A 13,264-nucleotide genomic window follows, 5' to 3' on the forward strand; every position below is an offset into this window, starting at 1 on the left:
TTCCGGTTCGTGAAACTGAGCCCTGCATTGGGCTCCAGGCTGACAGCGCAGAGCCTACTCGGGATTCTGTCTCTCCCTCTCTCTCTGCCTCTCCCCTGCTTGCTCTCTCTCTCTCTCTCTCTCTCTCAAAATAAGTAAGTAAGCATTTAAATAAATAAATAAATAGTAATCAATCACCTTTGAAATGCTACGTATCTAATTATGCATTTACTTCCCTGTGAAGTGGAACAAAGCCTTTCATCAGAAGGCCTCTGTTTCTCCCTTCACTGGAAATTTTAAGGATGTGACACGATGATACTGTGATATTTATACTCTTGAATGGTGTTTTACTGGAAATGTTCTTTCCTGACCTTACTGACTTCAGCCTCTCTGTCTCCATGTTAATTCTCCATTAATCTTTCAACGTTTTTTTTTTTTTTGGGACAGAGACAGAGCATGAACGGGGGAGGGGCAGAGAGAGAGGGAGACACAGAATCTGAAACAGGCTCCAGGCTCTGAGCCATCAGCCCAGAGCCCGATGCAGGGCTCGAACTCACGGACCGCGAGATCGTGACCTGGCTGAAGTCGGATGCTTAACCGACTGCGCCACCCAGGCGCCCCCATTAATCTTTCTAAAACACTGGTTAACCTACTCCCTTACTCAAGAACTTATAATTGCTCTCCACTTCCCCCTAGGTAGTCTGCAAATCACGGCAAGTGATTGGTTATGGTAACAGAGTGGGAAATTGGGTCCAGATGGAGCACCAGCTGAAATGAGGTCAAGATAGGTCTGTGGGTTAGAACTTAAGAAAATTCTGTTTCCAGAAGATAAGGCAGTCAGTATGTCAGAAACCAGGAAAGCATCCAGAACAGCAAATACAAGTCACCAACGGCAAGGATGCTAACCTACAACTCCTGCAATAGTGGGCTTGTCCATAGTAAAAAGGCAAGTTCTGGAATATCAGTTTTAGTCATCTAAGACACCTTAATATCAACAGCCCCAAAAGAGGTGATCAGATCATTAGACCAAGGGGAACACCCAGGACACCTGAACAAGTGCCTGAAGAATGTCTACAAGATAAATTCAGATTAACACAGTCTCATCAATAGTACATCTGTGCTCTTAGGAAAGAGAAGAAAGGATTATAATGGCACCCTTAAAGGAGAGAACTGAATCTGGGTTTGAAAGAGGAAACACACATTCTTAGTGAGAGAGGGATTTTGTGTTAGAGCTACAAGGAATATCAGAGAACATCAGGCCTAACCCCCTCATGTAGAAGTGAGGACACTGAGGTTCTGAGAGGTATAGCAGGTTACCCAAGGATACCCAACAATTTCAGAGTGGTGACTGAATTTGGATTAGCATTTCCATGACCCAGATACAAACTCCGATTCTCTTTTAACCCAACTCCCTAACCGCTCAAGCACATACATGTATATGCCATTCCAAAACTGTGCTGCAAAAACAAGTGGAAGAGAGTGAACATTATTTTAGTGGAGCTGAGGACTTACATATAAGGATTATATGTGGCCCAGTCTCTATGCACTTGGTTGGGGGTGATGAGATAGCACCTTAAGGGATTCATTGAGAGGACCAGCTGGATATCAACGAAGGCTGGGACTAGGTTCTAGCACAGGGATAATGCCTACACTGGTACATTTGATGGTGGTCCATGGGTCCCTTAGGCTCTGTTCATTTTTCTTTATCCTTTTCCTTTCTGCTCCTTATACTGGATAATTTCAATGGCCTTCTCTTTAAGTTCACAGATCTTTTCTTCTGACTGCTCAAATTTGCTATCAAATATCTCTCTAGTGAGTTTTTCATTTATTTTACTTTCCAGCTCCAGAATGTGTTTGGTTTCTTTTTATAATTTCTATCTCTTTACTGATACTCTCATCTGTTCTACATAGTTTTCCTAATTTCCTTTAGTTCTTTGTCCATGGTTTCCTTCAACTCATTTAACATATTTAAAGCAGTTGATGTAACATCTTTAGTGAGTAATTCCAGTATCTGGGCTTCCTCCGGAGTGATTTCTGTCAATTTTTTCCCCCACCGTGGGCTGTACTTTCTGTTTCCTGTTTTGTTTTGTTTTGTTCTTTTTACTGAGAATTGGACATACTGAGCATTATGTTGTGGTAATTCTGGAAATCTAATTCTCACTCCTCAGAGATTGTTAAATCTTGCTTGTTAAGGATTAAAGCCATGTGTTTGTGACATTTCCAAACTATTTTTGCAAAGTGTGTAGTGCTTGTGTGTGGTCATTCAAGTTTCTCTTCTGTTATCTCTGCAGTCAGCCAGTGACCTGACCAAGATTTCCTTAAATGTCTGTTTCCCAAAGAGAAATCATGTCTCTTTAAAACCCTTGTAAGTCACTTCAGCCAACAGGGGCTCAAAGGCAGTGATCAAAAGCACTAAGTGTCAGTCAAAACGCACAACTCTTGATATTTAGAGGACAAGATCCTTATTGCCTACCCTGGCTCCAGGAAGCTGCACCAGGATCACGGGCCACCATCCCTCGTCTCAGCTTTCTGCTCTGAGGCTGGGAAGTGGGGGATAGTAGCCACTACATGAAAGGCTAAAATTGACTAGAATTTACTGAAATTTACTATCCTCTTCATCAAGCTCTACCCTGGACTTTGCAAGCATCCAACTAGACTCCCGAGCTCCAAAATAATTACTTCAGACAGGTCTGGCCAGCTCAATAGCTATTGACGTGAAGGAATGGCTTCCTACTCTGCCATCTTCCATGATATTATTTCACTTCATTCCTTTTTATTGTCAAGTAATATTCCATTGTATGTGTATACCACATTTGGGTTTTTAGTTTTTGACTATTAGAAATAATGCTACTATGATCTCTCACGTGTAAGCTTTTATGTGGACACAGGTTTTCATCTCACTGAGGTATATACATAGGTGGGATATTGCTGGGTACATTGATTTTTGAGCATTAAGCCTACATTCTTGGAAGAAATCTTACTTGATCATGGCATATAATCCTTTTACACATTGTTGGTTTTCAATTTGCTAGTATTGTTTAGGATTTTTGAATCTATATTCATTATAATATCGGTCTGTAGTTTTTGTAACGTCTTTGTTAGGCTTTGGTATGTTGTATTAGTCTCAACAGTTTCCTCTTCCTCTGTTTGCTGAACGAGTTTGTGTAAGATGGGTGGTATTCCTTCCCTAAATGTTTGGTAGAATTCACCAATGAAATTGAGTCTAGAGTTTCCTTTTTGGAAAGTTTTGATAAATTTTATTTCTTTGATACAGAGCCATTCAGATTTCCTGATTTTTCTTATGTTAATTTTGGTTAAGTTGAATTATAAATAAATAAATGTATCTACTTCGTGTAAGTGGTCTAATTTTGCTGGCATAAAGTTGCTCATGGCATACTGTTATTCTCCTTTAATGTCTAAAGGACTTGTGATAATCTTTTTCATTCCTGACATTGGTGATTGTTTTATATGTTTTTTATTTATTTATTTGAGAAAGAGAGAGAGAGAGAGAGAGAAAACACACAAACAGGGGAGAGGGGCAGAGGGAGAGAACTTTAAACAGCCTCCACGCTCAGCACAGAGCCCAACGTGGATCTGTCTCACGACCCTGGGATCATGACCTGAGCTGAAATCAAGAGTCAGACGCTCAACCGAGCCACTCAGGCACCCCTATGTTTTTCTTCATCAGTCCAGCTAGGGGTTTTTCAATTGTGCTTTTCATTCCAAAGAATTAGATTTCGGCTTTGTTATCTATTGTCTGATTTCCACTTTATTGATTTTTGCTGTCTATAGTATTTCCCTTTGTCCTATTTCATTTGGGTTTACCTTGCTTTTCTGTCTCCAATTTGTTAAGGTGGAAACAGGTCATTGATTTTAAAGGTTTCTTCTTTTCTGATATATTTAAAACCATAAGTTTCCCTCTAAGCCATGACTAATAGAACTTTCTGCAGCGATGGAAATATTCGATTTTCTGCTGTCCGATACAGTAGCCACTAGCCATGTGTAGCTACTGGGCACTTGAAATGTGGTCAGTGTATCTGAGGAATTTGAACTTTTTTTTAGATTTTTAAAAAATGTTTTTATTTTTTGAGAGTACACGTAGGGGAGGGGCAGAGGGGTACAGAGGATCTGAAGTAGGCTCTGCACTGACAGGCTGACAGCAGCAAGCCTGATGTGGGGCTCAAACTCACAAACTGCGAGATCATGACCTGAGCCAAAGTCCGACATTCAATGGACTGAGCCACCCAGGTGCCCCAGGATTTGGAACCTTTAATTCTAATTAATTTAAATTTGATCATGTGTGGCTGGCGGCTACTGTAGTGAGCAGCGCATCTCTACTGCTTTACCGCATCCGCATACTTTATATCGTAATTATCATGAAGTTCAAATTTGTCTAACTTCTCTTGTGATTTCATCTTTGGCCCATCAATTACTTTAAAAAACGTGGCTTAATTTCCTGATGTTTTGGGGGTTTTCTGGATATCTTGTCATTGATTTCTTGCTCCGCTGTGGTCAGAGAATACACTATGTATAATTGCAATACTTCCATTGACACTTGTTTTACAGCCCAGAATACGTTGGATCTTGATGCATATGCCATGCGTACCTAAAAAAATGTGTTTTGCAGTTGTTGGACGTAGCATTCTATAAATGTCAAGTAGATTGAGGTGGCTGATAAAGTGGTTCAAATCTTTTGTCCTGATTTGTCTATTGGCTACTAAGTGGGTGTTTAAAATTTACTACAGTGGGGCGCCTGGCTGGCTCAGTCAGCAGAGCATGTGACTCTTGATCTCAGAGTCATGAGTTCAAGCCCCACATATGGCATGGAGCCTATTTAAAAAAAATTTTTTTTAATTTTTAAAAAATCTATGGCAAAATTGTCAGTTACTTCCTTCAATTCTTTAAACGTTTTATTCATGTATTTTAAGGCTATTAGGCACATACACATTTATACCTGTACTGTCTTTTTAATGAATTGTTCCTTTTATCATTATGAAATGTTCCTAATTTTTATCCATGGTAATAATCTCTGTATTGAAGTCTGTTTTACCTGGTATTTATATAGCCACTCTAGTCTTATGCTAATTTGCCTATTCTATTTTTTTCCATCTTTTAACCTTAAACTCATTCTGGCTTTGGCTCGGGTCATAATCTCACAGTTCGTGAGTTTGAGCCCCACATCAGGTTCACTGCTATCAAGCCTGTCAGCATGAAGCCGGTTTCAGATACTCTGTCCCCCTCTCTATCCCTCCCCCACTTGTGCTTTCCCAAAAACAAGTATCTTAAAAAATAAAGTGTTTCTTATAGGCAGCATATGAATGAGCTTTTTTTCCCCCTAACCCACTATCAGACCTTTAATTAGAATGTTAATAGGTCAATAATGTAATTTTATTGATTTGGTTGGACTCTGGCATACCATTATTCTATTAGTTTTTTGTCTCTTCTTTTTGTTCTTGCCAAACACTTCAGGTTTTACTACCCTCCAGTCTGTTTGCTTTTATTTACTTTTTAAAGCCCCTGGGTGGTTTTCTTGTTTTTTTTTCTATTTTTAAAAAAGGTTTATTAAAAAAAATTTTAATGTTTATTTTTGAGAGAGAGACAGTGTGAAGGGGGTAGGGGTAGAGAGAGAGGGAGACACAGAATCCTAAGCAGGCTCCAGGCTCTGAGCTGTCAGCACAGAGCCCGACACGGGGCTCAAACTCATGAACTCTGAGACCATAACCTGAGTTGAAGTTGGATGCCCAACCGACTGAGCCACCCAGGTGCCCCAGTTTTATTTTTGAGAGAGAGCGCCCAGGTGCAGGAGCAAGGGAGGGGCAGAGAAAGAGGGAGAGAGAGAATCCCCATCAGGCTCTGCGTTATCAGCGTGGAGCCCATGGAGCTCAATCTCACAGTGAGATCATGACCCGAGCTAAAATCAAGAGTCTGATGCTTAGGCACCCAGGCACCTCCCCTTCTCTTTTTTTAAGTTTTATTTATTGATTTTTGAGAGTGGGGGAGGGGCAGGGAGAGAGAATTTTTTCTATTTTAACCAGTTTATCACTGTAAGCAGTCGGAGGGCTGGGTTGCAGGGATTTCCATTGTGATAGTGGAACCAACAACCACCCTCCCGTGTGTGCTTTTATCAAGGTTTCATGGACATTCTCACTTATGCAGAGACTACTTTGAAAATATACGCAGGAAACTGGTGATTGTGGAAAGAGGGAGAAATTGTGAAAAACAAGAAGAGAAAAGTTTTCAATCAGACCGTTCTGTACATTGACCATTAATTAGTATGTACAGATTTTCAAAAAAGGTATTAACTAGTCAAAGAAATCCATGTGAGATGCATTAGATGTAGCAAATGGTAAAGGCTCTGACTGAACCACCTAAAAAAGTAAACCCATTGGTGGCCGTAAGGAAGCCATTCTGATGTATTATATTCCAAGGGAAGTGTATCTTATAAATAAACCGATGTCTTCAAATATATTTGTTTAGGCCTGTCTCCTCACTCACCATCTTTCATGTAGGCACTTCCCCTCTATAGAACAAAGCAGTTTCATTACTGTCTTGCTTCTTCCTCAAGGATATGCATGTGGCTACTCATTCTCACAAGGGCAAGCTTGGACACAGGTGAAGCAATTAAAAAGCCTCCCTATTCTAGGGGCTGCAATTCCTGCAATCATACTGAAGGATCCCAGCTGGCACTTGTAGTGATGAGATGAAACCGTATGATGGTTTTGGTAATTGCACAGAAAGCCTATTAAAAAAAAAAAGCAAGCAAGCAAGCCCTACCAATTATGCCTTTTGCTATATACAGCAGCAGTGTCCACTCACCATAAGTAGCTATTGAGCACTTGAAATGCGGGTATTCCAAATTGAGATGTGCTAGAAGTACAATGGATTTTGAAGACTTAACTCTGAAGGAGTATAAAATATCTTGGCAGTAATTTTAATGCATACCTGTTGAAATGACAGTATTTTGGATATATGGAGTTAAATATAGAAAATTTTCACATATTTCTTTTCAGTTTTCTAATGTAGCTATAAGGACATTTATTTTTTATTTTTTTTTAACGTTTTTATTTATTTCTGAGACAGAGACAGAGCATGAACGGGGGAGGGGCAGAGAGAGAGGGAGACACAGAATTGGAAGCAGGCTCCAGGCTCTGAGCCATCAGCCCAGAGCCCGACGCGGGGCTCGAACTCACGGACTGCGAGATCGTGACCTGAGCTGAAGTCGGACGCTTAACCGACCGAGCCACCCAGGCGCCCCCTTTTTTTTTTTTTTAATTTTTTTTTTTAAGGACATTTAAAATTACTTAGCTCATGTTTTCAGAGGGGAGAGTCTTACTAGAGTATTCTTAACAAAAACTCATGACCAATTGGACATCCACATGCAAAAAAATGAATCTGGACACAGACCACATACCCTTTACAAAACTGAATTCAAAATGGATCACAGACCTGAATGTAATATGCCAAACTGTAAAACTACTAAAAGATAGCACAGGAGAGTATCTAGATGACATTGGGTTTGGCAGTGACTTAGATAAAATGCCAAAAGCATGATTCACGAAGGAAATAATTAAGTTGGACCTCATTAAAATTTATAAACTCATGCTCTGTAAAAGACATTGTCAAGAGAATGAGAAGACAAACCATAGACTGGGGAAAAAATATTTGCAAAACATGTATCTGACAAATGATGGTATGGTTATCCAAAATATACAAGGAATTCTTAAAACTCAACAATAAAATGAACAACCCAACTAGAAAAAGGGGCAAAAGATTTGAACAGACACCTCACCAAAGATATACGCTGATAAATAAGCATATACGAAGATGCTTAACATCAGGTCATGGGACAAACGGAAATCAAAACAAGATTATCACCGCACGCCTATTAGGATGGCTGGCCAAAATCCAAAACAGTGGACACCACCAGATGCTGGCAAGTATGTGAAGCAACAGGAACTCACTGCTACAGGAATTCACATCGTACAGCCACTTTGGAAGACAGTTTGGAAATTTCTTACAAAACTAAGCATACTATTTCCATATGATCCGGCAATTGTACTCCTTGGTCTTTACCCAAATGAACTGAAAACCTGCCCACGTAAAAACCGTTTAGAGCAGCTTTATTCATAGTTGCCAAAATTTGGGAGGAATGAAGAGGTCCTTCAGCAGATAAATGGATAAATAAAGTTACATCCAGACAATGGAATAAAATTCAGCACTAGGAAGAAGTGAGCTATCGGGCACCTGGGTAGCTCAGTCAGTTAAGCATCTGACTCTTGATCTTGCTAGGCTCAGGTTATGATCTGTTGGTGAGTTTGAGCTTGGTTGGGATTCTGCTTAGGATTCTGTCCCTCCGTCTTTCTCCCCCTCCCCCACTCATTCTCTATCTTGCGTGCGCACTCTTTCAAAATAAATAAACTTTTAAAAAAGTGAGCTATCAAGCCTTAAATGCATATTACTAAGTGAAAGAAGCCAATCTGAAAAGGCTGCCTACTGTATGATTCTAACCACGTGACATTCTGGAAAAGGCAAAAACTACAGACTGTAAAAAGATCAGTGGTTGCCAGAGATCAGGCAGAGGAAGATGAAGAGGCAGAGAACAGACGATTTTCAAGACAATAAAACCATTCAGTATTGTACTATAAATGGTGGATATGTTTCATTATAGATTTGTTCAAACTCACAAAATATACAACACTGAGAGTGGACTTTAATGTAAGCTATAGGCTTTCAGCGATAACGAAATGTCGATGTATGTTCAATTGTAACATGTGTACTACTCTGCTGGGAGATGCTGATAGTGGGGGAAGCTGGGCCACGGGTGAGCAGGCAGAGAGTATATGGGAACTCTACACTTTCCTCTCAATTTTGCTGTGAACCCAAAAATGCCCTAAAACAATATAATCTATTTTTTAAAAAATGACAACTCCGTGTTCAAGCATTTTATTAAATCAGATAAGGAATTTCCACACTGTTGCACATACCAGTTTGGACACAATTATAAGGGCATATCATTTGTTTACAAAGATATCGATGAGCAGTAGGTTGGCAAGTCTAATAAGCCATGTTTAGCCAACTAAAATTTCAAGAACATTCAAAGAGGAAACACAGTAAAGGTCATGCAAGTTCTAGAATAGTGAATCATGATAGAGCTCATTTATCCTTTACCTTCAAAATGCACCTGATATCTATAACCAGACAAAATCTGAAGTCCAGCAGGTTGTCACTAGTCAGATACACATTTCATTCAGAAATATTACGCCTCTTACCACTTACTGGCTTTTTTGATTAGAAATAACTCAATCCTCACTACAGAAAAGAGGTATTTGAAGAGATCTACTGCTGTAAAATGTATGCCCATATTCATAGGATGTCTTGAAGTTACTAAGCTTTCATTAAAGTGTGGTAAAGCATGATACCCAAACCAGGAATCCCAGCTATGACCTTTCCACTTAGCTACACTAAACACCAGTTCAAGATAAAACACCGTGAAGACTAAACAGACCATGAGCAGTGAAACAATTCAGTGAGGCTGTAATAATCTAGACCTATGTTAACTTCGGTAAGGGACGTTAAGTCTATGGACTTTTTCTTAGGTGGCAGTTTCTTAGGGTGAACTGCCCTATAACAAACAACTGATTATCAGGTTTATAATGATGGTGGACTAGAAAATAAAGTCTTTACTCATGTAGCTTCAAACTTATTTGTTCACATCTCTGTTTAACTTAAAACCACCATATACTAACGGGTAGGGAGACATGATCAAGGATCCTTTTGCAAGCTTTGCTTCCCTACGCATTTCACTCCCCCAGCCCCCTGAGTCTCCTATACAAGTTTCCCCTGATTTAAGCTAAAAGATCAATTCTGGATATAAACTTGTGTGAACTAAGTTTCCAGGAGATGACATGCAAATAAGGGGATAAAGTTAAATTCATTTGTCAACAGCAAACATTGTAAATGTGGACTACCATCCCACTAAACAGAAGACCTGGAGAAACCACAAATATAATAAAACACTACATTAGGTTTAAAAACAAAGACTCTTGAATGAAGTAATTTTATTTTATAGTGGTTGAATTCACCCACCAAATGTTTAATGACCATAAAATGTTTCTGCAACTAAAACTAAAAGAGAATTATAGGGAGCTGGGAATACATGTTAGATACTAACGATCTTCAAGCTTTGAAGATGTCATTGCATGAAGAAAATTATGGGAAACACTGTTCCCGATAATTACGTACACCCTTAGTGTAACATATGGAGATCACTGTCTCCGATATAGACACTGTGGTAGGCAAAAACTACCTTGTTCTTTATACATTATGGAAGACACTGCTCCCGATAATGTGAGTTAGGTTTGTGACAAAGGTACTGGAAATTTTGCAAAATTCGAATTAAAGTTACACCTTGGATAAATTGAGCCGTAAAATTTCACATGTATGAGTATCACAGCCTTTAAGTGACATTAATGTATAACTTGGTCACAATTCCTTCCCTTTAAGAACTGCCATTTTTATCTGGTTGACTAAAATTCTAACTTGATTAGCAACTCCTAATTCAATTGAATTCTTCACCAATATTTAGCTTTATAATTTTATTTGGCGTGTGGCCGTTTTTTAAAACCCTCAAGTGTTGACCATAAATGCAAAACTTCCAGTATCTGTTGGGTTTTATTAGCAGATGCTGCTTTTATTAAAAAAAAACGACAGTATAACTGTCATAATTATGGAAGGCACTGCTTCCGATAATTATCTTCTATAAAAAAAACACCATTTATAGTGAACTCTGTCACTGATAAATAAACAATAAATATCTCAGTGCCAAAATGATAGAAAGCTTTTCCAAAAAATTAACACTTTGGCCAAAATTTGGCAGCGTGTTCTTTAAAGTCTGACAAACTGAGTTTGAAATTAAACACCTAAAGCTGGTTTTCTTTCAAAATACTTTGGGAAACACAAAGACGACAAAAAACTAATACAAAGGCTTGTGGGGCAGGGGCAGAGGAAAAGAAAATCTAGGTCTTTGGCTTCTGGTCTCCTCTTTTCATAAATAATCTTGAGGTTAACACATTAAGGCCTTACTCCTGTGATAAACAGTTGAACCTCACTTTATCCAGCGGAAGGACCTCTGTTTCACACCTCACTGGCAAGAAAACAAGTCCCATCTCTTCTGAAAGTTAACTGTTTCACTCAGGGATGTGGAAACCAGCTAAATCCTTACGGAAGGCATAGATCTCATTTGGAGAATAAAGTCTTACAACCTGGTATCTCCTATCCAGCATCAAGTGCAGGTGGAGGATCCCACTAAGCTACCACTTCCAGCCTCCAGGAGACACCACCTCCCTCCTCCCACTTAGAAGATACCAGTTCATGTCCTTAGGATTTAGAGCAATAGTTTACGTAACTGGTTCTGACTTTGTCATAACTCTAACAAGAAAGAAGCAGTTACCATACAACGCATTTAAAATTTTAGAGATAATCAGAGAAAAGATTCTATCATGAACATTTTTAAGTGGTTATTCACTTTAACTTGAAGTGCAGGTACCTACCCTGTATTAAAAGCTGCTGCCTAAAGAAATCTAGTGGTACCAAGATGGTCGGGTAGAATTTTAACAATATTAGGTTTTGTAGCCCTACTAAAAATTTAGCACAACCAGCACAAGTCTAAAAATCACACTACCCTGCTGTTCTCATATAAGTTATGGGTACCACATTTAAAGCTCATTGTCAATGTCCCAAATGTCACCAGAGAGGGCATTTGCAGCCCCCTGAATAGTCCAAGTTGTTAGAGCCAACTGGTTTCTAAACAGTGTTTCATTAAAAGCACTGATGTTTTCCTGGCGCAGCTTCAGATGCTCTAGTAATGCTGACAGAGTGTGAGAGCCAGTGCCCCAAAAGATATGTCGGAAAGGAGACTCTCTCGGAGATACATAGGGTGAGAGGAAGTGATATTCCACCTACGGAAACAAAACATGCAAGAGAATTTACACCGTGCTGGGACTTTTGGGTGTAAGGGCCTGACACAGTAAAACAACGGCCATTTTCTCACTTGAAATGTGAAAATTCCCCCAATTTAGCAATGTGGAGAACCAGGCTACTTGTCTTCTAACATTAAAACTATAATCAATCAATCCTTTTGTATAGCCAATCCTTTTGTAAAAGTGAACTCTAATTATATTGGTTTTTTTAGTTGAAGCATATACATGGAAAATTTACAAGCTTCTACTGTAATCGAGTCTTCTGCCTCTTCCAGGCAGATTAAGATAGAAGCAGTTAAGGGCTGAATTAGAGAACAGGAATACAGAGAAAATGATAGCTAAAAATCATTAATGATTCCTTCTTAAAAATGTTTCTTAAAACTTAAAAAAGGTTAATACTGGGACAAATGTCTCTTGGACTTCCAGTTTAGATATAGTGGTTCTAGATCTTGCTAATAAGTAAGAGTTAAAAATCTGTGCTCAGTTCTAAAGCAGCAAATGATGCTAGGCTCCTGGAGTTACTACTCTGTTTTTTAGAAATGCAAGGCCCACCAGTTAAAAATTAACAATCTTTAGTTCTTCCATTTTTAGGAGTTTACTTACTCTCATGATACGGTCATTGATGTCCCTCATGATAAATCTGTTCGTTCTCTCAGCATTCCTATAATCTGTTGTCAGTCTGGAGGTGGCACGGAAAAAGTCTCCACGAGCAGAATACAGCCACTGTAGATTCAGACCCATCTCCTGAAGCAGAGAGACATTACGTTCTTTAGTAGATGTTGTATCTCTAAGGATGTTATACTATATACCCTTCTAATTTAGTGATAGCAAGGGAATTGGTTCTGGTAAAAGGGGGTGGCTCGTGGACAAGCTCAAGATGCAGAGAATGGTAGACTTAGGCACCTTGCCCAGGAGGCCCCAAGCTCTATAGAGTGGTATGCTCATATTTGAGCCCAAGAGATGGCACAATTTTCCACTCTTAGTCTCATAAGGAAGCCGTCCTCCTGTAGAAATTTAACATAATTAACTTAATATATAATCCTGTGTAGTATATTGTTTCCAGTTCAATTTCCCTATGGGGGAAAATTTGAAAACATTTTGGTTCAGTGAACTTCAGAGTCTAGTGATTTGTCTCGCAATTCCCACTTTCTGATCAGTTACAATTAGTTTCAAGTTTCAAGAAAGCCATAATCATTAAGATTTGTTTATCAGTGATTTGCTTCATTTAAGGGATCTCTGTTAAATTGACTTCTAGTACCATAAAACCAGTTAGAAGCCACATATTAACACTAACTTGATTTTTTAAA

General features: G+C 39.0%; 1 protein-coding gene across 6 annotated transcripts in view; it reads right to left on the reverse strand.

The window, feature by feature from the left end:
* Positions 1 to 8,906: 8,906 nt before the first annotated feature.
* Positions 8,907 to 13,264, reverse strand: part of TFRC (transferrin receptor) — a 76,040-nt gene continuing 71,682 nt past the window's right edge. For 5 of the 6 annotated variants that reach the window (XM_045036319.1, XM_019839232.3, XM_023260086.2 and 2 more), the window contains 2 exons: positions 12,561 to 12,701; positions 8,907 to 11,936 (listed from right to left, as the gene is read on the reverse strand). In XM_045036319.1, the coding sequence (XP_044892254.1) occupies positions 11,694 to 11,936; positions 12,561 to 12,701 (384 nt within the window). In that variant the 3' untranslated portion in view covers positions 8,907 to 11,693. 6 annotated transcript variants of the gene reach the window in all.

This window comes from Felis catus, chromosome C2 (assembly GCF_018350175.1).
Source record: "Felis catus isolate Fca126 chromosome C2, F.catus_Fca126_mat1.0, whole genome shotgun sequence".
Taxonomy (NCBI): Eukaryota; Metazoa; Chordata; class Mammalia; order Carnivora; family Felidae; genus Felis; species Felis catus.